Raw genomic sequence first — 26,234 nt, forward strand, 5'->3', positions numbered from 1 at the left:
TGGGGTGTAGCGTACACAAGTATTCACAGAGGCCAGCAAAGGGTGTTGGATCTCCTGGAGCTAGAGTTACAGGTATCTGTGAACCAACCAATGTGGGTGCTGGGACCAGGACTGAGGCCCTTCAGTAGAGCCCCAAGTGCTCTTACCCACTGAGCCATCTCTCCAGCCCCACAGTTACCTCTTCTTACTGACCATCTTTATTTGTCTTGCAATAGGCAATAAGTTATTACAGAGTAACCTCTGACCTCTGGCCCTGCTTCCTAGTTCCGCAGTTCTCTGTCCTTGCTCATGGAAACCCTCAATGCCACCACACCCCACTACGTCCGGTGCATCAAGCCAAATGATGAGAAAATGCCCTTTGAGTAAGTATTCCTATCACAGAAAGGAAAGTCCTGCAAAAGTGACATCCTACCATGACCAAAAGCAGCTTAAGGAAGAAAGTTCTTGGGCTAAGGGTTCCAAAGGGAGACTCTCTCTCTAATGGCGGAGGAGACAGACGAGACAGCAGGCAGCCAGAGCAAGGAGCTAAGATCTCCCATCTCCATTCGCATGCAGGAAGCAGAGAGCAAATGGAAACGTGCCAAGGCTATAAACTCTCAAAGCACCCCTGCCCCCCCCCCCCCCAACACACACACACACTGCGTGCTTCCTCCAGCAAGGCTCCATCCAACTCCTAAAGGTTCCAGAACCTTCCCAAACAGGTTGCAACTGGGGACTAAGTCATGTCTGGCAGTGATGGCACACGCCTTTAATCCCACTACTTAGGAGGTAGAAACAGATGGATCTCTGAGTTTGAGACCAGTCTGGTCTACAGAGCGAGTTCCAGGACAGCCATGACTACACAGAGAAGCCCCTGTCTCAAAACAAATGAACAAAAAACCAAAACCAACAACAACAAAAATCACAGCCTGTGGGAGTCTTTTTTCATTCAAATCACCGAGATCTTGGAATTTTCTGAGCTTTCCCATGAACTTTCTGGTTTCTGGGTTCTTTAATGGTTCAAGCAGGGTTGCCTTTTACAAATTGGCACCGTTTCTCTGGTTAGACCACCTCGTCTCCAGGGCTGAGCAAAGAGGCTGAGCTTGAAATAACTGCTAGCCAAGTTTAGACACCCAGGACCCAGCCTCCCTGTGTGTATCAGAGGGCATGTGTGTCTGTGGGTGTGTGTCTGTGGGTGTGTGTTTGTGGGTATGTGTTTGTGAGTGTGTGTCTGTGGGCAACTAACACTCTTAGACCTTTGTCCCAAGCCACTGTAGGGTAATTTGTAAAGGGCACCCCTCCATTGGATGGGGGCTGGAATGTTACCCCACACATATCTTCTTACCTGGCTGGTACATACTTTCCCCCACAAGGTAGTCCTTTTTCCCTGTCACCCCCCATTAGACCTCCTTTCCCTACCTGCCTACATCCCCAGCTTCTAGGCTGTTTCACAAAGAGGCCACTCCAGAACATTCTATCTGTGTGTTTGGTGCTTTGTGTGTGTGTTGGGGGTGAAGGGACAACAGGGCTGAATCCTGCTGCCGAGGAGCCTGAAACCCAAGCCTCCCTATGCGCATGGTTTGCTTCATTCTGTAGCTACAAGGCCCTGACACATTATAAAATTGCTTTAAGGTTTGACTCCAAACGGATTGTCCAGCAGCTGCGAGCCTGTGGTGTTTTAGAAACAATTCACATCAGTGCCCAGAGCTATCCTTCCAGGTAGGTTGTTGTGAGTGAGAGCACAGAGAAGCCACCAAAGGGAACCACACCCATTGGTAGAAAGTTTATTTTATTCATGGGGAATCAAACTGGTGTGGTGTGTGTGTGTTTGGGGAATCAATCGAACGTGTGATTGTGTATGTGTGTGTAGAATAGCAAACAGTGGGTACATATGAGGTGGGTATGAACCAAATAGCCCAGGGGCTCGTGTGGGAACTTTTCTCTGTCACAGACTTAGTTGAGTTAAACAGGACCTGGATGCCCATTGTGGGAGATGGTTGACTCAGATAAGCCAGCAGATAAGGGAAGGGATGGCTTTTCCTGACAAACAGAGACTTGCTTCACAAGATTTCTAAGGAACACTGAATTTACATTTTTGTTTACGGGGATAGCTGGTAGCCATCCTTCTGTTTCTCCAGAGTCCAGCCTGAGCTGAGCCCAGGCTATCCTTTAGGACACCACAAATGGCACTGCCTTTTGGGGGTCCACTTCGGACCTAGCAGTCCTCATTCACGTGTTTGCATTTTGTAATGTATGTTATTGTGGGAGAGAGACAGGTGAAAAATACCCATCTTTCTTCACTGTGACAAAATCACCAAGGAGACAAGGGAGACACGCTTATTTTGGCTTGTGGTTTCAAAGATTGTAGTCATAGCCATTTGGCTCTGTTGCTTCTGGGCATGGTATCATGCATGACAAGGGGTATGCATGAACCACAATGGCTCACCTCCCTGGAGGCAGGAGGCAGTCAGAGGGATAAGAAGGGACCAAGAACAAAGCCATACTCACAGTGAGCTACTGCCTCTAACTCAGCCCTATGTCCTTCCTGGTTTTGACCCCCTACCCCATAGCATCAAATTCAGACTTCATCCCTGCGGTAATCCATTAGTTAGGCCAGAACCCTCACGATTCAAACTTCTTTCAAGAGTCTCACCTCTGAACACTGCACTAAGAACCTAGCCTTCCACATCCGAGTCTTTGGGAAATATGTAATGTCCAAACTGTGACACAAGTGCTGTGTGTATCTCAAGAAGGTACCAGCACCCCAGACCCTCATCTCAGCTGCCACAGCTGATCCCAACTGCCTTGTCAGGACGGGGGCTGAGGAGGGTCAGAGGGATGGAGGATTGGTTAAATCCGTTCACAGAGAAGCTATACATGCTAAGTGGTCTTGGTGATAACACAGAGAGGGTCACCAGAGCAGGCCCCGCCGTGTCCCCTGTGAGGGTGGGGGTGGGGGCAGCACAGTCTACTGCATGAAGAGACTCCTCCCTGGTACACCTGCCTGGTTCTCTCCAATTTTGCAGGTGGACATACCTCGAGTTCTACAGTCGCTATGGCATCCTCATGACCCAGCAGGAGCTGTCCCTCAGTGATAAGAAGGAGGTGTGCAAGGTGGTTTTGCACAGGCTCATCCAGGTTGGTCTTGCATGCTGAGCTCTTTGCAGCAGTATTACTCCCAAATGTATCCCTTCATGTGCTACTAAGGTAGCAGCAGGCATGGCTCCTGTGGTAAGATCCCTTAACAGCAGGCATCTCCTGTGGAGATCCAAACCCTGGATTCCACAACCATCCTCCCATGATCCAATACCATCTGACAGGACATGGTCAGATGAGGTGGTAACCCAGCAAAGCGCTCGTGTTGCTCAGCCTGGATTGAGATTATTGCTGAGGTGATGAGTTAGGATGGAAAGGAGATGACAAGCCATGACAGTCAAGACATAGAGGTGTGAAGATGGCAAGCTATGATGACCAGGAAATGGGACAGGGACTTGAACCCAAAACCAGGACAGAAAACAAGATGCACTTTGAAGTAGAAGTTTCTAGACTATGATTCTGTTTTTGTTTTTTTTTAGGGGGGGTTGCCTTGTGCATAAGTAATACCAATGATTTGAGAATCTTTTGACTCTCTCAAATTGGAAAAAAAATCTTTATTTTGTTGTGATATCTTTCTTCTCTTCCAGGATTCTAACCAGTTCCAGTTTGGTAGAACCAAAATTTTCTTCAGAGCAGGACAAGTGGCTTATTTAGAGAAACTCCGCTTGGATAAACTGAGGCAGGATTGTATTGTGATTCAAAAGCATGTGCGGGGCTGGCTGCAGAGGAGGAAGTTCCTCCGGGAGAGGCAAGCTGCCCTGACAATCCAGCAGTACTTCCGGGGTCAGCAGACAGTGAGGTAAGTGGACGAGGAAGGTGGCACTGGGGTTACACCAATTACTTCCCAGGTCAACAAACTGTGGGGTATGCTGCACCCATGGAAAGCAGCTAGATCATAGGGCTTTGGCTATCGATGTACCCAAGCGGAGGAGCAGCTGAAGACAAGGCCCCTTCTCCTGCTCCATGGACATAGGTGTGGGTCAGAAGTCCCCACCGGTAGCCATGAGCCTGGATATGAGAAGGGCCTCTTCTGTGTGCCAGCTCTTCCCAGGAAGGATAACTTCTCTTTCTTCTACAATATTATATATAGATTACTTCATGGTTATTTTACTTATATTTCTTGGCCATTCATAAATCTCCCTCCTAATGGATTCCTTCCCCTCCATACATGCTGACGAGAAGAGCCTATGCTTTAGGCAGACATTAACACAGTTTTCTCTGTGGAGCCAGATAATAGCTATTGGAGGCCTTAACAGTTCATGATCTCTGATTCAACTTCTGCCATTATAGCCTGAAAGCAGGTACATTCGTCTGTTCTCCATAGCTGTAAGAAAGGGCCTGAGATTTGACACTTTATAAAGAAAAGAAATTTGTTCAGATCACAGTTTTGGAGTACGAATTGTTTCAACCTCTGATAATGGCCTCTATTGCTAACACAGTGTGACTGAGAAAGTGGCCAGAAACAGCCATGTGGAAGAGGGACCAAGTGCGTGGGGCTTCCTCCCTGTATATAAATCCACTCTCTTCAGGTCTGGTGCTATGTCCTGTAACCCTGGCACTCAGAAGACTGAGTCAGGAAAAGGCTAGGTCTGAGGCCAGGCTGGGCTGCATAGCGAGCACTAGGCCAGTCAAGACTTCATAGGAGACTCTCCAGGTAAGTAAATAAGGCTGGAGAGATGGCTCTGTAGGGGAGAGTATTGCGTAAATCTCCAACCCAAATAAGCCCAGGCAAAGAAAACACAACTCAACTAATATGAATACAAGCTGCACGCCTAGATTGGGCAGATCTACCACTACTCTATTCTCCATCTATAAGATCCCTTATAACTTGTGGTTTCTCCAGGCCAGCGCTTCTGCTCCATTTTCCTTCCACCACCTGCTCTTCCATCGTCCCCTCCCCTCCCCTCCCCTCCCCTCCCCTCCCCTCCCCTCCCCTCCCCTCCCCTCCCCTCCCCTCCCCTCCCCTCCCCTCCCCTCCCCTCCCCTCCCCTCCCCTCCCCTCCTCTCCTCCTTCTCCTACAAACTATTCAGCTCCACCTTCCCTTCTACTCCCCAATCAGTGGCTCTCCTTTATTTTACCAGTTAAGGTGGGGAAAAGGTTCACACCTGTGTGCAGATTCACTCCTTGTCCGCAGCCCCAACCAGGAAAGCAGAATTAGCATCAAAATACAAGCAACACCAGGACTCTCCACAACAGGAGAGTGTAACAATTAAGTGTTACAATTAAGAACAGTTTGTATCCAAGCACCATATAAAAACAGCTAGGCCTGTCCACACATGCCTAGAACCAGGAAGGCAGGAGGATGGCTGGGGCTTGCTGGCCACCAGCCTGGCTCCAGGTTCAACAAGAGACCCTGTCTCAAGTAAATAAGGCAGAGAGTGAGAGTAGGAACATCGCGTTCTCCGCTGGTTGCCATGTGCACATGCGCCATGCACCTGTGCATACGGATCATGCTCTCACACAGACACATAAAGAGATAAATTTTAAGAATAAAAAGGATAAAACCCACTCCCCTTGGCTCTGACTCATATTGAGCTATTCAGAGGCCATGTCACCAGGCCACCCCTTACAATCACAAACCGAGCAGGGTCAAATGTCCAGCTCGCGAACTTTCTGGGGAGCTCACCAGAGACCAGCTCCAGGTGTGTTCGACCGGAGGCTTGATGGTCTCAGCCACAGCCAATTTGACCTTCAGACTGTAGTCTGCCAGCTCCAGATCTGCAGCTTCCAACCCATCTCCCACAAATGGATGAATGAGCAAGTGGGGTTCTGGGGCACTGTCTCGTCCTCACAGTCTCTGTGCACCTATGCACACGAGTGCACCTGTGCATTAACTGGCGCAGGCAGACACTGTGTAGGGGATGCCACATGACTTCAGTGCCACACTGAGGACAGGGTAAGCACAGACAGGTCTGAAGTTGCATCAGAATGAACTATCTGATGGTAGAGACGTAAGAACATGAGAACCTCCCACCCCCGTCACTGAAAGGTGCTGCCCACTCTCTGGTTCATGGTGAAGGCTGAGGCTCGGGCCATCCACTCACACTGCTGTCTCTTCACCCAAGGAAGGCCATCACTGCCACTGCTTTGAAGGAGGCCTGGGCAGCCATCATCCTCCAGAAGCATTGCCGAGGCTACCTGGTCCGTAACCTGTACCAGCTGATTCGTGTGGCCACCATCACCATCCAGGCATACACCAGGGGCTTCCTGGCCAGGAGGCAGTACCGGAAGGTATGGAGAGGACTTAGGCTGCCTTTCCTCACTGTGTCTTCCTCAATGCAGGGGTTCTGGTGAGAGAGAGTGGTATCCTCACTGCCCTGGGTGTTTGCCTGGGATGAAGGCTCAGTGGGTCAATGATGGGAGACTCCCCATCTGCACTGTTCGAGTGTTCCAGGGCTGGCTCTCTGAATGATGAAGGACCGGGAGGGAGAAACAGGAGGTCGGGCTGGCTGCCATTTCACCAAGCTCCTTCTCCAGTTGCTACAGGAGCACAAGGCAGTGATCCTTCAGAAGTATGCGAGGGCATGGCTGGCCCGGCGCAGATTCCAGAACATCCGCAGGTTCGTGCTCAACATTCAGCTGACTTACAGGGTCCAGCGATTGCAGAAGAAGCTGGAGGATCAGGTAGGCATCCATATGCATCTATGCACACAGTTGTGTGTGTGTGTGTGTGTGTGTGTGTGTGTGTGTGTGTGTGTGTGTGTGTGTGCCTGGAATTACAGGCATGCCACCATGCCCGCCTGGCATTTTTGTGGATTCTGGAAACACAAAGCCCTTTAGCTTTGGCTGTAGCTTTTCCCCCTGCCTTTGCCTGCCTTCTATGAGTCTATCTTGACCTACTAAGTGCACCAGCTGTGCTAACCCAAGACCCACCCCATGGCCACCAGAGCTACCCAAGTTCCCTCTTAGGAAGTCCTTTGTCTCTTTGTTTGATTTTTTCAAATAGTCATATACTGGGTCCATGAATGAGGGTACAGCATATGATTTTTGAGAGAAACACAATATACCCTCGAGCATTAAAGTTGTTGGGTGACTACTATCGACAGATGCCACCTTGGAGCGTGAGTGCAGCAGCTGCTCCACTCTGAACTAACCTCTGACCTCCGAGTCTTTCTCTAGAGCAAAGAGAACCACGGACTGGTGGAGAAGCTGACCAGCCTGGCGGCTCTGCGGGTTGGAGATCTGGAAAAGGTTCAGAAGCTGGAAGCAGAGCTGGAAAAAGCAGCTACACACCGGCACAGCTATGAAGAGAAGGGCCGGAAATACAGGGACACAGTGGAGGAGGTCAGGAGCGTACCGCCTGAGGGGCAGGGTCCTCCTTCCTGTTTCTGCAGAGTAGGCAAATGTTGCCTGTGCTTCAGTAAAACAGGACTTCACAGCACTGAGAAGGGAGCGCAGAGGATTGGACTCTGAGAAGAAGCCCAGGCTTAGGGAAGGGATCAGCTTCCCTCCCTGTCTGCCTTTACAAACAAGTCATCACAACTGGCTGCTTCCTCTCTTCCCTCTGTCACGTCCACCTGCATGGGCCCTGGAGGCCTCCTTTCCCTGTCCTGTGACTCAGGATCTGGGGAAGATTTTTATCACTGTGGTCTAGTGAGAAACCCCAGTGTCCTAGATTAATATCCTAACTTTGCTGCTGGCTAGTTGTGCAGCTTGGCCGACTCACTGACCCTCTGAACTTTAGTTTTCTTGTGTTTAAAATAGAAATGACCAAGGGGGTCTGGAAAAAGATTTAAGGGTTTTCATGTAAAGTCATTTGGCCAGTGTCCACCATGGGCCCCACACAGGCATGAATGGGTGCATTCTAGCATTTTCTAACAGGGTTTCTTTCATTACTGTCTGTTCTCCTGTGCCTTCCAAAGTCTTGAGGTTCCCACATTGGTAGCCATAAGTCTCCAGAGGGCTTCCCTAATGCCCTCTCTGTGACCTGGTGCACAGAGGTGTCCATACTGCTGCTGTGGCCCTTGCTGGCTCTGCCTGTCATGGCATCCCCGCCAAGGCATCCACGCTTCCAGCCCTGCAGGCCTATCATCAAGAGAGGCTGAAATAACAGACTGTGCCCTGCTCCCCTCCCTTTGGAGTCACGGCAGTCTCAAACTGTGAATTGACCGTATGTTGTGAACTAAGGTGTTAATTAATTAACTACCCTGGGTACCCAGAGCTGGAGAGAGGTCCGAGACATTCCTTGGACTTGGGCTCTTCTCCCAGATGTCAGCTGTCAGTCACAGCTGGGGAGGTGAGGACTGATGTCTGATTTGAAGTTCCCATGGGTCCCTGATTCTATGGCTGATGTGGGCTATTAACCCTGGCTGAGCCAAGCATGTGTGGTTGAAGACACCCGGGCCAGTGGCAGACACTTCACCAAGGTCTCCTCATGTCCCTTCCCGTCATTAGAGATTGTCAAAGCTGCAGAAGCATAATGCAGAGCTGGAGTTGCAGAGAGAGCAAGCAGAGCAGAAGCTGCAAGAGAAGACCGAGGAGCTGAAAGGTAGACGACGGCACTAGGTACATCGGGTCTCCGGTGTGTAGTTGGTCCATCATGCATCAAGGAGATAAGTGTGTATGAAAGGTGTGCATTTCACCCTGTCTGTGCCTCATAACCAGCAGCCCTGAGGTTTTACCCAAGGAAGAGTGTGAGTAGGTAGTATGTTGTATGCTTGTGTGTACTGTGTTGTTCATATGTGTGTGTGAGTGGGTGAGAGTTTGAGTGTGTATGAGTGTATATGATGATATCTGTGTAAGAGTGTGAGTATAGGGGAATTTGTGTATGAGTAAGAGTGAGTGTGTAAGAGTGTTCATGAGCCTTCACGAGTGTGTATGTGGAGATGTATGTATGGGTGTGTGTGTCTTTGAACATATGAGTGTGTATATGAGTGTACATAAGTGTGTAAGAGCCTAATGAGTGGCCTGAGGGACCTTGCACATGTTCTGCCCAGCATGTGGACTAAAGAGGCACCAGGTCTGGGGTACAGGGCTGAGTGGAGGAGCATCCTGAGGAGGAGAAGAGGTGGTCACTGCCTGTAGGCCAGGTTAGGACAGGACTTCTGGGGTTCCAGCAAGAAGGTACACCCTGACTTTTGAGCCCCCTGGAGTCAGTGGGGAACAGAGATGTTAAGGAGGAACATGGAGTCTGAACAGGGAGGGGCTCACCCCACTAAAATGCTTTTTATTGCACCACCCTTGAGTGATTGCTGTGGAGGCCGGGGTCTAACTTCTTTATGTGAAGTTTTCCACAAGAGTATTTAAATTCTCAGAAATGTAACTGAAAAATGGCCTGTTCGGTACCAATGGCATGTTTGGGTAGATAATTTTAGTAGAGTTGTTATTTTTGAAGCCCCTAACCTACTTCTCTAGTTTATGAAGATTTGTGTCCCCTAAGTAACAAACCCTTCAAAGTGGTTCTGAAGTGTGAGACACTTAAGACATTGTCTTGCAGATTTGTTTCAAAGACTGTTCTATCTCCACAGAAAAAATGGACAAGCTCACCAGGCAGCTGTTTGATGATGTGCAGAAAGAAGAACAGCAAAGACTGTAAGAAATGCTTGCCTCAAGCCTCCATGTCCTTTGCTCAGCTGGTCCATTCCTCTCATTTCTTTCTCCTTTTCTCTCCCTTCCCTTCCCTCCCCTCCCTTCCTTTCCTTTCTCTCCTCTCCCCTTCCCTCCTATTCCCTCCCCTTCCCTCTCCTCTCCTTTCCTTTTCTTCCCTTCTCTTCTCTTTTCCTTTCTTTATAACATGTCCCAGGTATCACTGGCCAGCCTTGAACCTCCTACATAGCCTTTGAACTTCTGATCCCCTGCTTCTCTGTGCATCCCCACTGCTGGTTTATGCATTGCTGGGAGTGAATCCTAGGGCCTTGGGCTCACTAGTCCTCCATCCACAGAGCTACATCTCATCCATTCTCTGCTCTTTTCTGGTTTGCTTCTCAGCTTACAGCTAGTATAATCCAGATCCTGGCAGGTAGGGTATGGATATTTTTAAGAAGCGAGATTTTTAGACTCTCAAGGGCTCAGTTCTACAGTGTACAGCCTCAAATGATGTCCATGCTCTGAACTGTCCAGACTGCTCCTGTTGATGGGTCCTCACTGGTCCCATGGCCTTGGGTTGCATCAGCCCCCTTCTGATCTCAGTTATAAACCATCTGCTAATTCTCAGAGATTCCAGTCTGAGCTCCTTTTCTCAGAAGGAGTCCATGTTTTATAGATCTAAGTGGAGGACATGACAGAGTGATGGGGAGATGTGGAATATTCTTATCAGGTTTCTTGGGAAACAGAATCTCAGGGAAGCCTGGGATGATGAGATACTGATTCCCTATACAGTTAGCAGAAAACCATGGTCTAGATAAGCAGATGGATAAGAAGACTTCCAAAGACTGAGGAGCCAGCTGCACAGGTTACCCTGAGCTCCCTTCTGTCCTGCCTGAGTGAGGCTGTGCAGGGCTGTGAAATGAGCAAAACTGTGTCTGGCTTAGGCCTCCTCACAGCTCCATTTGGCCATTGGTCATTTATCTGTGTATGCTTGGCCCCTGCACAATCCTCAGAGGCACAAAGTATTAGCAGACCCAACAGGTTCAGGATTTAGATCTGAGGTTTGTTGTGCCTCAGACTCCAGGTTTAGTTTTTGTTTTGGTTTTTACTGGCACCTTGAGAAAACTTTGGGGGGTATTACAAAGATTAAAGGTTTATTAATATCTACAGAAAGAAATGAAACAAATCTTTGTGGAGCATGGGTCTCTTCCTCAATGTCTCCTCCTTTGGGCTATTAGAACAAATCATTCAAGGCTCTGGGTCAGTATCCCAGCAGTGTGAGGCTGCAGGAAGCTCACAGAGCTCCTGGGGCTGCCTCAGGTCTGACCAGACCCTGTAGAATAAGGAAAGTTTGTCTGGGCCATATGTCTATAGTTGCCATCTTAACTCGTCACTACTTGTTCAATTCAGCAACCTTTTCACAAGGAATTCAGTTTCCACACACTTTGGGGCACCTGGCTTTGCCAAAATATATTCTAAAAATTTTAAAACAAGGACTGGAGAGATGGCTCAATAGTTAAGAGCGCTTGCTGAACAACCGGAGTTTGAAGCCCAGCACTCAAGTAAGCTGGGTGTCCAAAGACATCTGTATCTCTAACTCGGAGGGGTGTGATGCCCTCTTCTGGCTTCCATGTGCAAAAGTGCAAGCATTGGGGTACACATGTGCATACATTCATAGACACAGACACCTGCTTTCACACATAGAGACATGTAGACACACACAGAGATAGATAGATAGATAGATAGATAGATAGATAGATAGATAGATAGATGCATACATACATACATACATACATACATGCATACATACATAGATGTTGGATGGATGGATAAATAATTCTTAAATTTCTTGGAAGGCAGGACCCCTGGATGTAGAAATGGTCCACTGCTTGTGTTCCTTATCTGAAGCTTGGGGCCAGAAGGGTTTTGGTTTCAGTTTTCCATATTTTGGAGACCTGGCATAGATGCCAGTAAGAGAGCACCCCTCCTCCCACAGTCCCAAATCCTAAATGTTTCCAAGATACATTATAGGAAGATACTTTCATTATCACATTGGTAGTGTAGTTTTGGATTTTAGCATTTCTGATTTAGTTTGGGGGATTTGAGATGCTCTGCTTGTATTTTTTTTAAGGACTAAATCAGATCCCTGGGGCGGGGTGGGGGAGGGGTGTCCTGAGAACTTAGAAGGGCCAGAACTTGCCAGGTCTTTGCTGAGGGACATACATCCCACCCAGGGAACAGTATGGAACCCAGGTATGGCTTTGAGATCACAACGCCCCAGCACCTAGTGTGACTTGAAGTCCAGCCTCTCTGTCCTGTGCGCTGTGACCCTCATAATGTTTCTCACACCGGGTGATCTAAGACATTGGTTTTAGACTAAGAGAACAAGAAACAGCAGGACCTACTACTGTGATGGCCGCAGTGCATCCTAACCCATCTCTTCCCTTGGCATTGAGCTGTCTCCTCAATATTTTCATAATATTGTATATTGTCTTGTTCAGACTATAAAAACAACTCTAAGTTAGATTTTCTTCTTTTACCATCTAGACTTCTTGAAAAAAGTTTTGAGCTGAAAACACAAGCCTATGAGAAACAGATAGCGTCTCTGAGAGAAGAAATTAAATCCCTCAGGGATGAGAGGTCACAGCTGCATCACCAGCTGGAGGAGGGACGGGTCACCTCTGAGAGCCTGAAGGGGGAGGTGGCCCGTCTAAGCAAGCAGGCAAAGGTATGTGCTGCATTCTAGATTCTCCAGTGATGCCCTTGATCTACACAGACACAGTGGAAATGTCTCAGATTCAGGGTTGGGGGAGGGGAACCTGGGATGGGCTGTTTGTTAAGAGATTTATTAACACCATAGAGGGGTTGGTTCTAAAGACAGTCAGTGAGACATTGCTAGGGAGTCACTTCTTACAGATTCAGACAAAATTAGGAGGTTGAGTAGCCTGGCTATCCAAGGCTATCTTGGATTCCTGGGTGGCAGAGGAGGGGGTAATGGTTTGGCTCTTTAGCTAAGTAAGGTGTGTCTATCATACCTGAGGTGCCCCTATAACCCCATCTTACCTAGAGTGTTTAGAAATAGCCTTTGGGGAGTGAGAGTCTGAGTCACAGAGGGTGCTTTCTTTTCTTGCAGCTGAAAGGGTAGAAAGAGAAAGGGCTGCAGATGGGTGGGTGGTCCCATAGCTGCTAGCCCTGCCTTACTTTAGCATCTCCGTGTTCCCAAGGGATCAGACAACAGGAACAGCCATACACACTGAAGACACACAGCACCTGATGCTCTATTCTCTCAAGTCCCAGCCTCTGGGCTGTCTGAAAGTGTACTCATATCTGAAAAGTCAGCTTCTAACTTTCTAAGGTTGTAACTATACCGTTATTTAAATAGATTGGCTAAAAGAATACTTTCTATTTAAGCTATAAATTCAGGTAAAGACTTATTGTTTATCATGTTATAAACTTATGAATACCTGTACTGAAGTAAAATTCTTGCCATCTGCCATATATACTGTTACCCAAAATTCTCATGTGTGATCAGGAGGGACCTCAGGTGGGCTGGCCAGGCCTGGGGATGCAGCCTGGTTAGCAGACTGCCTTTCCAGCACACAAGAGTCCCTGGCTTTGAACCCTAGAACACCAAAGTCAGAAAGAGTGTTGCACCTCTGTAATCCTAGCATGTGGATGCTGGGAATCAAGCCATGCCCTTTGGAAGAGCAGCCAGTGCTCTTAAGTGTAGGGCCTCTCTCCAGGCTGATCTTAAATTGGGGCATTGTGAGCCTGCACTTGCAGTGAGGCACCAGTAGATGTCACTTCCTTCCTCTGATGCTTTCAGAGGTTGGTTTTCAAAGGTCTTAACCGTCATTGTGGAGCTCTCTGTGATACGGTCTGAAGAATATAAGGAAATGTAAACACCACCCGAACTATGTAAAGAACCACAAAGAGAACCAAGGCTTCAGACTGGGCAGCCCCACAAGCTGCGTACATGATCCCAAATGTGTCATTTAACCTTCAATTCAGCAGAGATTCATTTTCTAATTGATGAGGGCCCGGCTTATTCTACTCAAGGTCTGTTAGGAGAGCTAGGTGTCTAGGTGGAGCACTCAGTGTCTGATCCCCTTCCTCTCTGCGTTGGGAGCTGGGACCTGTCAATACTCAGAATAACGGAATATTTGAGGAGGCCTTTTTACCGCTGCTGCTCCTGAGAATATTTCTATCTGTCTTAGCTAGAAAAAAAAAAAAAAAAAAAAAAAAAAAATATATATATATATATATATATATATATATATATATATATATATATGCCCATGATCTTCCTTGAGAAGAGCTTGCAGAGTGAACAGTGGTGGGTGCAATCCCTTTTAACAAGAAGAGATGCTTATAGGAAACCGTCCCTGGTGATCCTCCCAGGGTGCCTAGCCTCCCCTTACCTCTGTGATTGTTCCTCCTCTCAGCCTAGCTGAGGACAAAAGCTTCCTAGGAAAGTGCCTTCGCCTTCCTCACCTGCGATTTTACCTGGTTTGGCCTCTGCCCTTCTCATGACAAACAAGAAAAATGGTTTTCTTCCTTTACAGTAGGGAAGCTAATTCCTGCAACCAAGTAGACCTGCAAACGGTTGACCAGTTGAGCTGCTTCAGGGCAGGCTGTGAGGCTGTGAAAGCAGATAAGATTCCAGCTAGGAAGCTGCATGCAGGCGGCAGGGCGCCATATGCTCTGTGACAGGCGTGTGCCCCTGCCTGCCTGACAAGAAGTGTAATGGCTGTTTTCTCCACACTGGGTTTGTTTGTGGCTCTGCTTTAGACCATCTCTGAGTTTGAGAAGGAGATAGAGCTGCTGCAGGCCCAGAAGATAGATGTGGAAAAACTCGTGCAGTCACAGAAACGGGAGATGAGAGGTACCCGGGGCACGGACTGGTTAGCGGGTAGTCTGGATGGCTTGTTAGGTGGATACCTGAGAGGGTGGGTAGTGGGTTGGTGGCCAGCTGGTCAGCTGTAGAAACATCTCTGGGGTGGCCATTGGAAAGAAAGTCATGCTCTACTGTAATTTTACGCTGCTCTCTCTTTCCTTCTAGAACGGATGTCAGAGGTCACCAAGCAGCTTTTGGAGAGCTATGACATTGAAGACGTTAGAAGCAGGTAATCAATTTTACAGTATCAGACACTTGCAAATGTAAAACAGATTGGAGAAGTGGCTTGGCATGTGAGCGTGAGCCCTAGAGTCCATGTATTTCAAAAGAAGAATCACATGCTTGTAGCCAGCCAATGGGGAGGGAAAGACAGAAGGATCCCTGGGCTTACTGAGAAGCTAGTATAGCCTACTCAGTGAGGTCCAGGTCACTGAGAGACCCTGCCTTAAAATGGTGTTGGGGGTTGGAGAGACAGATGGTTCAGTGGGTAAGAGCGCTTGCTGCTACTCCAGAGGACCAGAGATCAGTTCCCAGCACCTTTGTCAGGCGATTCACAATCACCTGCGAATGCAGCTTCCTAGGGGATCTGATACGCTCCGGCACACTCGCACGCACATGTGTGCACGCTCACACACACACACACACACACACACACACACACACACAAAGATGAACAGTCCTGTAGGGACACAAACCATGTAAAGCTTGGGCAAGGCTTCTTTATTTTGCGTCTTCTTTATTTGTTCTCCAGGTTCTCCGTGGAAGACCTGGAACATTTAAATGAAGATGGAGAACTTTGGTTTGCCTACGAAGGACTAAAGAAAGCAACTCGGTTAGACATTCCCTTGGAATTCTGCTTTGTTTGTTTGTTTTGTTTTGTTTTCCCAAAGACAATACAATGTTGAGAAATTCACCTTGCTTAGAGTTGACACATGAAGTAAATTCTTATGGTAGAAGTATCTAATAACCCCTAGAAAGACTTCTCTGAGAATTCAACTGTTTGCTCAGTGAGGAGGCCTAGTGTTTGCTAACAACTGGTTACAGGGCTGAGGATTTGGCTCTGTTGATAAGGGTGCTTGCCTGGCATGCATAAAACTCTGATTTCCATCCCTCACACTGAATAAATGGGGTGTGATGAGGCACACCCCAAACTCCAGCACTCAGAAATCAAGATGGTGGAGAAATCCAAGATCATCCTTAACTACCTAAGAAGACTGAGGTTAGCCTGGGGTTAGCCTGGGCTAGAGTCCCTATATCAAAAAGCAAACAAAATCTGTACTGGAGAGATGGCCAGTAGTTAAGAACACTGTCTGCTCTTGCAAAGGACCCAGGTCAATTGCATTCCCAGCACCCACATGACTGCTTACAACCATCCATAACCCCAGCTCCAGGGCATCTGATGGCCTCTTCTGGCTTCCACAGGCTTTGTACACACATGTGCGTTCTCATTGTATCCCTTCACTAGCTCATGCAGCCTCCCCACTGCTAGCTCACATCACTGTGTAGAGTGACACAGCAGGGCCCCAAAGGGGACATTAGGCTTACATTAGGGCCCCATCTTGTACACTCAGTGAATCCTCCAAGTGTGTAGGGACACATAATCATAACTATATCACACGGAATAGAGGGTTTCAACTGTTAACTGTAAAAGCACAACTGAATTACTCTTAAAATTTCTTTGTCATTAATTGTGTGTTAACCCCACACAGTGTTTTATAACGGTGGGGGAAGGGGGGAGGGGTCTTTTGAATACAGTTCCTAGTTCCCTCTGGCTCTGTAAAAGCATTGTCAGTTTTAGGTCCTGAGGGTGAAATGCTGTCCCTAGTTTTCTCAGCTGTTGCACGATGGCCCCTCTGCGGCCAGCCCAGCAACAGAGACCACAGGCTCATTCCTCTATGCTTCCATTAACAGTGTTCTGGAGAGCCATTTCCAGTCTCAGAAGGATTGTTACGAAAGAGAGATTGAAGGTCTGAACTTCAAAGTCGTGCACCTGAGTCAAGAAATCAACCACCTGCAGAAGCTGTTCAGAGAAGAGACAGACATCAATGAAAGTATCCGGCACGAAGTCGCCAGGCTGACATCAGAAAACATGGTCTGTCCTCACTGCAGCCTGCTCGTTGCCACTGTCCCAGAGACATTATTCACTGGTGGAGCAAAAATCAGTTTCCAGCAGCAGAACAACTCATTTTAACCAGCTCTTTAGTGATAAGTAACTAGGTCAGAGGATAAATCTATACAATGTCCCCAGGCTAGAAAACACTCAGATCTGAGAGCGTTTGATTGCCATGTTGTAGGTTCAAATTGTGAGAATGAGCTTACATGTATGTGTTTAACTCTAGCCCCACACCCCTGTAAAGGAACAAAAAGCAGATCAAGGCAAAGTGTGGCTCTTGAGGGGGAACATGTTCATGTCAGTCCATCTGTTCATCCCCCAAAGATCGCCTGAGTCTTTCCCTTCTTCCTGTGTTTATCTGGTCCTTTCTTCGCATTTGCATCTGTTGAATGCTTTCAGGATATACACACATACGATGCTTTTATGATACAAACAAACACATACACACATACTGTTTTCAAGATACATACACAGACACACAATGCTTTTAGGATCTACACACACACACACACACACACACACACACACACTGCTTTCAAGATTCGCACATACACATGTTTTCTTATCCGAAGTATCTTGCGGTCACCATCTGATTTCTTTGTGATTGATGGGTCTTCTCAAAGTCACTAACCACTCTCCAGTTTCCTTCATTTTCTCTGCAGCCACTCCATTCTATTATGTGCTTCTCAGCAACTTCTGGCAATGCTGGCTACTCCCCTGTCTCTGGAATTGCAGGGGATCACACTCCCTGAGGCTACTACTTCCATCTCACTATCTGCTGTGGCTTTGCTTCTTTTCTCCTCCTCTGGCCAAACCATAAGTTGGGACTCTCAGAGCTACATCCCCAGGGAGTCTACAGGAGCAGGAACAGTGCCAAAGTTAAAGGCCTTCATTCATAGGTTGTGTATGCCTGGGATAAACATTCATGAGGAACCAACAGTGAGATTCACTAAGAGGTATTCTGTGTTTGGGCTTCAGAGGCCTGGGTATCTGTTTAAACTTACTTAGAGAACAGGAAAAAAAAAAAAAGCAACTCTTTATCCAGCTGGGTGTGGAAGGGATGAAAATACAATGAAAAGGGATGAAAATTCAAAAAAACAAAACAAAACAAAACAAAAAAAAACACAACAAAGCAGAATGGCTTATGGAGAGTCCTGGACAATTTTCCAGCTGCAGAATGTTCTGAGATAGGGTGTCTTCTTCCAAGTGAGATGGTATTGCCACACATTGGAGCAGCTGAGCACAGAGCACCCTTCCCTTCCCACACTGCACCTCTTTCCATCCCAGGATAGCCATGTGAGAACTGTTCTCTCTGCGCATGCTGGGATTTCTCTGCATAGGTCTTCAGATGAAAGGGGAGCGGATGTAATGTGAACGAATCCCAGTGCCTCTGCTGGCCTTTTCCACAACCTGTGTACTCCACAGACTAAACAAGGGGATGAGTGAGTGTTTTGAAGAGCATAAACCTCTGGAGTCAAGCATTAATTAATCTCTCTTCTCTGAAGATGATCCCAGACTTTAAGCAGCAGATTTCAGAGCTGGAGAGGCAGAGGCATGATCTTGAATCCCGCCTGAAGGAGCAGGCCGAGAAGATGGAAGGTAATGTGAACTATCCTGGTCCTGCCCTTACAGACTCCAGCATCTAGGAAATGTGTGAGAGCCATGGCATAGGGGCATTAAAGCTGTGGTCTCTAGGGCCCTGCAGGTTACGCCGAGTTAGGCTGCGTGGATGGAAAGAATGGGTGGAGTATTAAAGGGGAAGCCTCCTTCAAGTTCCACTGGTGTCTGGCACAGTGGGAATGCAGCCTGTTGTGCTGCTATAACTATTTTTAAAGAAAATTCAGAAATCTAGATGTTCATATAAAATGTCATTCTTAAATAATGATCCAGAAAAAAACAAAACAAAAACAAAAAACCAACCAACCAAACAAACAAAAACCTAACCTTATACCTTCCTTGTTCAATCCAAACAAAACCTAACTACCTGGATAGGGGTTAGACCTTAGATATGTGAAAATAATGGCAACCCCAAATTAACCCTGGGAGACATGCTCACTACAGCACCTACGGGTTTCTCATAATAGGAAAGCTGGGAGAGCCGTTCAGCCACCTGAACCGAGTCCGAGAAGAGGAGGGAGTGCAGGGCGAGTAAGTGTTCTGGTGGGACCTGGCCAGGCCTCTTCCATCCGAGCCAATCACCAACAATAGGGCGCTCACACCGATGCCCAGAGCACCCCATCCCTTCCTCAGGGCCCTGGAAGCACAGAGTCAGGTGTATCCCGAGGAGGAGAGGCCCATGGGTAAGATCCAAGAACCGCAGGAGGCCATCAGGTTCCCAAAGAAGCAACCAGAAGAAGCCGAGGAGGAAGTCGAGAGTATTCTCCAACAAGAGGCGTCCCGGCTCTCTTTGGAAAACAGGGTAAGGGAAGTTATGATTGGCTGCCTGTACAGCGGTGTTGTACAGGATCTGAGGGAGCCACCGACAGTAAGCATAATAACTGCAGTCCAAAAGGCCTCTGTCAGAGCACCCTGGCCTTACCTCAAAAACAGGTGGTTGTGATGATAAGCACTCAGTGGTAGAGTGACGGCCACCCCACCCCCACGACCCTCTGCACAGTCTGGGTGTGGTGGTGAAGGTCTGAAATCCCAGGTGGAGGCAGGAGAATCAGAAGCAAAAGGCATCCCTGAAAGGAGTTTGAGACCCTGCCAAAAAGAAAACGAAAAAAATTAACAGGCAGTCACTTTCAGAGCTGAAACACTCTCCGCCCTTTATAAGATGTTTCTGGGCACAAGGGACTCTACTAGTGTTTAAGTCAAACCCAGCATAGGCAAGGCTACCTCTTCACATGAAAGGAAAGGGAAAGCCATGCCCAAACCTCAAGACAGTCTCTCTGGCGCCCTCTTCTGACATCCAAAGAGCGTGTTTCCCAGGCTCTTATTTTTAAAGTCTGTGTTGGACATTAATTCATAATCAAGGAATATAGATCAAGATGTACTGTATCTATAGAGTAGAAAGTTATAAACAGATACTAACCATATGAAAATATTGCTATGTATCAGAAATAAAATACCATGTTTTGTGTAATTTCCTTGGTTCAGAGTATCTAGAATAGACAAACCCATAGCCACAGTAAATTGTTGACTACAGAAATAGACTAGAAGGTGACAGCTAAAGGCTACAGTGTTTTTAAATTTTTTCAAATTACATCTGTATGTTTATTATTTAAGATTTCTATTGATGTATAAAAACAGCGTGGGGAGGAGAGGGCTTATGTCAGCCCACACTTCCACATCACAGTCTGCTAGCGGGGCAGATGGCAGGAACTCAAGACAAAAACTGAAGCAGAGGCCATGGAGAAACACTGTTCACTGGCTTTTGCTGGTGGTTTGCTCAGCATGCTTTTTCAGCTAGCTGCCCAGGGACGTCATCACCTACAATGGGGTGAAGTGTCCCACATCAATCATTGATCAAGTCAAGTTCCCACAGGCCAGTCTGGTGGGGACATTTTCTGAATTGAGGCTCTCTCCTCCGAGATGACTCTAGCTGATACATGGAAGGTGTACGTGTGTGTGTGTGTGTGTGTGTGTGTGTGTGTGTGTGTGTAACCTGAAAGACCTACTGTGTGGGTACTGGGGATTGAATTCAACATCAGTCTTGGTGACAAGCCCCTTGACCCAGATGTAATGTTCCTTAGGAGTAGTCTTTAGTGTTCTTTAGGGGTGCGTTGGAAATATCTGGAACTGGATAATACAAAACAAGTGCTGTGCAAATCATGTATGTGAGTGAACTTTATAATATGTGAAATACGGCTCTATAAAGCCATTAACAGAACACATGACGAAGAAGATGCTTCTAATAGAAGCCCCGGTTTCTGTAGGATCTTGAGGAAGAGTTAGACATGAAGGACAGAATGATTAGAAAGCTGCAGGATCAAGTCAAGACTCTGACCAAGATGATTGAAAAAGGTAAGGGGGATATCCTCATTCTTTTGAGCTTTTACGTAAGGTACTGTGTTTGGAAATGTGTGAGCACTGCCTTGTTCAAAGCACACAGAGCCCGATGGAATGAGGCTCCATGGGTCAGGCTTGGACCTAGGGATGAACTAGTGGATGGGTGAATTCGTGGAGATGAACATTCTCTGTATAATGCCTACCCAAACCCACATCTAACCCTCACTTCTTTTCCTGAGCCCCTGATTCAGTTTGTCTCTATTTTCTTTCATCTCAATACATTGAAATCAAAATCTTTTCTGCCTGTATCAGTTATCCATTATTATGTAACACATTACCCCAAACTTAGCAGCCCAATATTAAAACCACTACATTTGTGACTGTATAGCTTCTATAGGAGCCATAGGAGATTGACAGCCCCACCCCACCCCTGTGATCAAGACTGTGAGACTCAGACGTGTTCCCCGAGAGTCTTGCACCCTTCCCTGTTGATAGCATCAAGGCAGTATCTTGGGTTTCTTCCACTCCCCCAATGTGTTGGAGATGCATCAGGCACTCAATAGGATTCATTCAAAGACATCCCAGCCTATTCAGCAGTGGCCACGCTCCCAGACAGAAATCACTATAGGAAGCAATCTAAAGCATCAAACCGCTCTAACACACTGCAAGCTGCAGCAGTCTTGAGTGGAGAGGACTCGGATAGTATCTTCACTATGAAACGGGGAAGTGTGGGTTTTGTGTATGTGACTGACCGTTTACCTCTGTCTGCAGCCAACAATGTGCACCTGCCCTCAGGATCCAAGGAGTACCTTGGAATGCTGGAATACAAGAAAGAAGATGAGGCGAAGCTCATTCAGAACCTCATTCTTGGTAGTCAAACTCAGATCGCTCGGCTATGCTTTCTGTTTGAGAACATGAATATCAGACAGCTCCGAAGTCCTGGGCAGGGCCTGGCCTTTCTCTTCTCTCTTATGTCATGGCTTCTTTCCTAACTTGCAGCTTCCCAGCTTTAGTGCTAACTTACCCAGCGATCCTTGGCTGAGGGAGAGGGGCCTTGCACTGCAAACCACAGCAGCCTATCGCTCGCTTCTGCTCACACTAGAAACTGGTGTCAGCTCTAGTGTTTACAGACACTGCCGGTGTCCTTTGGGGAACCAAAATGGTCCTCAGCTGAGAGCTACTGCCCCAACCTTCTCCCAAGTCTAATTGTAGGGTCAGAATGGAAGACACAGCTCCTGGCCCTGGGCATGGTTGGGCACACCTGTAATCCCAGAACTCAAGGGTAGAGGCAAGCAGATCTCCGAGATCAAGGCCAGCCTGGTCTATAGAGCAAGTTCCAGGACAGTCAGGGCTACACAGAGAAACTCTGTCTCAATTCCCCTCCTCCCAATACAAGAGTATCGAGCTGTTGGTTACATTTCAATTCCTGTTAACAAAATGCCTGGTAGAAACAATTGGAAGAAAGACTTATTTGGGCATGGAGGACCAGCTGAGTTCCTGGTGCTAAGAGTGTATGGTGAAACCTGCTCACATTACAGCAGCTGGAAACAGACATCCGCTGGGAATCGGGCTTTCTTTAAAGGCCCGCCTTTAATGATCTAATTTCACTAGCTGGGTACCAGCCTCCCCAGATAGCACCACTAGTTATATAGCAGTTAATAGCACCACTAGTTATATAGCAGTTAATAGCACCACTAGATATATAGATGTTATAGATATATAACAAATATTCAAAGCCTATGTTTATAAGGGACATTTCAGTTTCAAACCCTAACACTGCCCAGCCCACGCTGACACAGAAAAGACCTCTTCTCTGCAGCTGTCTTATCTCGGCCACAGGAAGGTGCAGTTTTCCCTTCAAGCTTCCCAGCAAGGTTTCCTTCTTCATCCCTGCTCTTTCTCTCTGGCATCCTTCTTTAAAAGACTAGCTTATTTAATGTGTATGAGTGTCTACCTGCTTGTATATATGTATGTATGTGCACCATGTGCAGTCTTGGCATTCATGGAGGTCATAAAAAGGGTTTCAGATCCCTTGGAGCTGGAGATAAAGGATGGTTGTGAGCCACCAGGTGGGCTCTGGGAACTGAACTGGGTCCTCTGCAGGAGCCGCCAGTGCTCTTAACCCCTGAGCGCCTTTTCAGTCTCTGACATCTCCTTGTCTCCTCTGTGGTTCTGTTGGTCACTACTGTCTCTATTCAAGAGCTTCCGGTGACTTCCATCCATATCAAAGGGATTGGAATGAGTCGTACAGGGCTTGTGTTCCTTTCTTGTACTGGGGATCCAATGTCCAGAGCCTCCTCACTAGGGAAAATCACAACTTTTCCTCCTGTCTAGACTCTTAAATGTGGGATCACTTTACAGATGAGGTGTGAGGGGAGCCAGCGACTCCTATGTACTTTTGCCAAATAAGAACCCAGATTGAGTTTCTCTGAGAGAAGACACATCTGTGCTCTCAGGCTCCGCCCAAGCACAGAAAGGTCATGAACCCTTCCCCCCGCCCCTCTCAACAACCTCCACCAGCAGTCATAGTGGGAGGGCTTACCAGCAGCTGAGAGCATGTTGTTTCTTTCTGCTACAGACCTGAAGCCCCGAGGTGTGGTGGTGAACATGATCCCTGGGCTGCCAGCTCACATCCTGTTCATGTGCGTGCGATATGCAGACTCCCTGAACGATGCCAACATGCTCAAATCCCTCATGAACAGTGCTATTAATGGCATCAAGCATGTGGTTAAGGTAGGGGTAGCCTTTGATATGGGTCCTTGGTGTGGTGTCTGATTTGGAAACAGTTCTGGGAAATGACCAGGCACCCAGTCTGTGTCCACCCTTGGCCTCTGACCTTTGGAGGGCTGTGTGATTCCCCAAGAAGCAGAGCCAGTAAGGAAAGATAAGCAGTTGAAGTCCTGCCAGTGGGCCTCAAAGACTTACGGAGAGAACACAGCCTGGTAGTCACCATCCTCACCCTTCCACCCACATGTGAGGGGTATATGCTCTACCAGAGTAGCATTAAGGGAAATGGGGAACTGAAACGTTATTCATGTCTTCCGTTGGCAAGTATATCATTCTCCTTCCTAAAACATTATTATTTGTGCTGGAGAGATAGCTCAGTGCTTAAGAGTTCCAGCTAATCTTACAGAGGACCTGGGTTTGATTCCCAGAGCCACATAGTGTGGCTCATAACCAACCATAACTCCAGTTCTAGGGGGTCGAATGCCCTCTTTTAGACACACATGCAAACAAAACAGACAGACAGACACATATACACACACACACTTTTTAAATTAAAACCTTATCATGACTGTTTTTCCTAGTCCCGAAAAGAAGACCCATGTGCTCATTAGGCTGGTGACTTTGTAAAGTTAAATACAACACCCGAGACAACCACACCCCCCCCGCCCTACCCCAATCCCATATGCAGTTTGTTGAGGAAGATGGAAAGCCTCCTTGTACATCCCATAATGAGTCATCCAGGTGGGAGGGTGGCCTTGCTCTACACAGTTACATGGGAGCCCAGGCTCTATTAGGCCTCCTGAATGGCGCTTCCTAGCTGTGTTCATCAGACAACCCTCAGTTGACTACTCTGTGGGAAGGGAGCCACATGTGCATAGCACACAGATGAGCAGTTAGCAGCTAGTTCTTCTACAGGGTTTCAGTGTGTAATCCAGACTGGCCTCAGCCTTGGAGATCTACCAGCCTCTGCCTCTTCCCCCCCCCCCAACTCCCCCCAGTGCTGAGATTAAAGGTGTGTGCGGCTACGCCCATCCAACATTGTCATCTCTTGTCTAAGGAACATTTTGAAGATTTGGAGATGCTGTCCTTCTGGCTTTCCAACACTTGTCATTTTCTCAACTGCCTGAAGCAGTACAGTGGAGAAGAGGTAGGGACCATGCCTGTCCTGCTGATGGCATCCTGGAGCCACCTCACAATCTGGCTCACAGAGGCATAGAGTGGTAACAGGATGCTCTGCTCCCCACTCCACACAGCCTCCATGCCAGCTAGCTTGTCAGCCTCCTGTTCACCCAGGAGGCCAGTCTGCCTGTCACCTGCTTTGTGCCTAGATGTTACTGCATGCTGAAGACTCCAAGAAATTCAGACCTTGGCCTCAGTGTAAGGTTTTGATCAATAAGCTTTCAAATCCTCAGGAGAGGAGATAGTCTTGTTTACTCCTGAAGGGGTAAATCTGTGGATTTCAGTATGATGACCCAAAATGTAACCTCTGGCTCATCTTGCTAACTGTCCTCTCTAAAGGACTCTATTCTCCCATGACCCATAAGTAGATGACGCTTGCACCCCAACTCTCCAAGAACTGATATTGTGTGAAGCTTCTTCAAGATTCACATGGGGCATTTTTTATTGAATCAGAACGACGAAGTGGCTTTTAGGGTGTTTATACTCCACGAGAAGCTAGAGCGAACACTGGTTGTCTTCCTCTGTAGCTCCTGCTCCAGGGGCAGTGCTGTGATTCCAGGTGTGACTGACTAAGATCATACAATAAAGTGCTATCTTTTGTCATGCTAAGTAAACTAGGGCTCATTTAAAAGCAAACATTGAGTTTTAAGCTGCAGAATTACAGCCCTGGATGCTGGTGATAGCATCTTTAGTATAGACGGTATTTCAATCTCCTTCCTGCCCACAGCACTCTGATGTTCATGCTCAAATTGCTTTCAGGAATTCATGAAGTATAACAGCCCACAGCAGAATCAGAACTGCTTGAACAATTTTGATCTTACAGAATACAGACAGATTCTGAGTGATGTGGCTATACGGATTTACCATCAGTTCATCATCGTGATGGAAAACAACCTCCAGCCGATCATAGGTAAGAAGAGAGTCAATGACCTAGAGATGCTTTTAGTTTTGAGACAGAGTCTTCTATAGCTTCGGCTGGCCTTGAACTTGATATGTAATTATAGCCAAGGAAGGTCTTGAACTCATGATTCTTCTGCCTGTATTTCCTAATAGCAGGGATTTCAGGACATCATGCCTGGTTTTGCTTAGTACTGGGAATGAAACCAAGACTTCATGCATACTAAGGCAAGCATTTTACCAACTGAGCTACAATCCCAGCCCAAGACACTTTGTAAAATAGAAACTGTGTGTGTGGTATACGTGCTTATGGATAAATGGCTCAAAAAACTAAGAAGACATAATCACCATAAATGTCTACTTTCTAATCCTTAGCTTGCTTAAAATGACTCTATAAATACTAGCACGCTCTGACCTTTTTCTTTCTGTAAGTATGTCTTTTTCCTGAAAGAAACCCTGTGCAGAAGTTACACTATTTATTTTATGTGCTATTTGGTTTCTTGTGTGGCTGTACCAAATATTTTTGAAATCCTCAAATCCCACTCACGTTTGTGTATAATTTACTCCACTCTCTGAAACTTAAATATCTCAGGATTTGATGATTCCAGACCCTGACCTACTTGCTGTTAGCTAGCTCTCTTTCCCACGGGGACCACCGTTTCAAGCCTCCAGGAGGTACCCCTGCCCTTCTGTAAGGTGTGGTTCATGTCCTGGCATGCCCTGGTACCCCAATGTATTCCGTTCTTTAAGTACTAGTTCTTTTTGCTTGTTTGTTTCTATGTCAAAAGAAATGATAGCACACATATATTATTTTGGCTCACATATTAAGGAAACACAGTCCACCAAGGCAAGAATGCCGACCGGCAGAA

General features: G+C 47.2%; 1 protein-coding gene across 2 annotated transcripts in view; it reads left to right on the forward strand.

Annotated features, from left to right (window-relative positions):
• The window catches only part of Myo5c (myosin VC), a 71,760-nt gene that overhangs the window by 37,730 nt on the left and 7,796 nt on the right, over positions 1-26,234 (forward strand). Inside the window, exons 16-37 of one of the 2 annotated variants that reach the window (XM_076937883.1) lie at positions 265-362; positions 1,612-1,698; positions 3,006-3,117; positions 3,663-3,874; positions 6,142-6,307; positions 6,554-6,700; positions 7,196-7,360; positions 8,471-8,564; positions 9,544-9,607; positions 12,149-12,329; positions 14,393-14,486; positions 14,664-14,727; positions 15,250-15,330; positions 16,410-16,590; positions 18,117-18,210; positions 18,696-18,759; positions 18,841-19,030; positions 20,490-20,577; positions 21,334-21,432; positions 23,141-23,295; positions 24,347-24,436; positions 25,228-25,378. In XM_076937883.1, the coding sequence (XP_076793998.1) occupies positions 265-362; positions 1,612-1,698; positions 3,006-3,117; positions 3,663-3,874; positions 6,142-6,307; positions 6,554-6,700; positions 7,196-7,360; positions 8,471-8,564; positions 9,544-9,607; positions 12,149-12,329; positions 14,393-14,486; positions 14,664-14,727; positions 15,250-15,330; positions 16,410-16,590; positions 18,117-18,210; positions 18,696-18,759; positions 18,841-19,030; positions 20,490-20,577; positions 21,334-21,432; positions 23,141-23,295; positions 24,347-24,436; positions 25,228-25,378 (2,677 nt within the window). The remainder of the gene's footprint in view (positions 1-264; positions 363-1,611; positions 1,699-3,005; positions 3,118-3,662; positions 3,875-6,141; positions 6,308-6,553; positions 6,701-7,195; positions 7,361-8,470; positions 8,565-9,543; positions 9,608-12,148; positions 12,330-14,392; positions 14,487-14,663; positions 14,728-15,249; positions 15,331-16,409; positions 16,591-18,116; positions 18,211-18,695; positions 18,760-18,840; positions 19,031-20,489; positions 20,578-21,333; positions 21,433-23,140; positions 23,296-24,346; positions 24,437-25,227; positions 25,379-26,234) is intronic. The other variant, XM_076937884.1, reaches the window with a different exon arrangement.

Source organism: Arvicanthis niloticus, chromosome 7 (genome assembly GCF_011762505.2).
Source record: "Arvicanthis niloticus isolate mArvNil1 chromosome 7, mArvNil1.pat.X, whole genome shotgun sequence".
In the NCBI taxonomy this organism is placed as follows: domain Eukaryota; kingdom Metazoa; phylum Chordata; class Mammalia; order Rodentia; family Muridae; genus Arvicanthis; species Arvicanthis niloticus.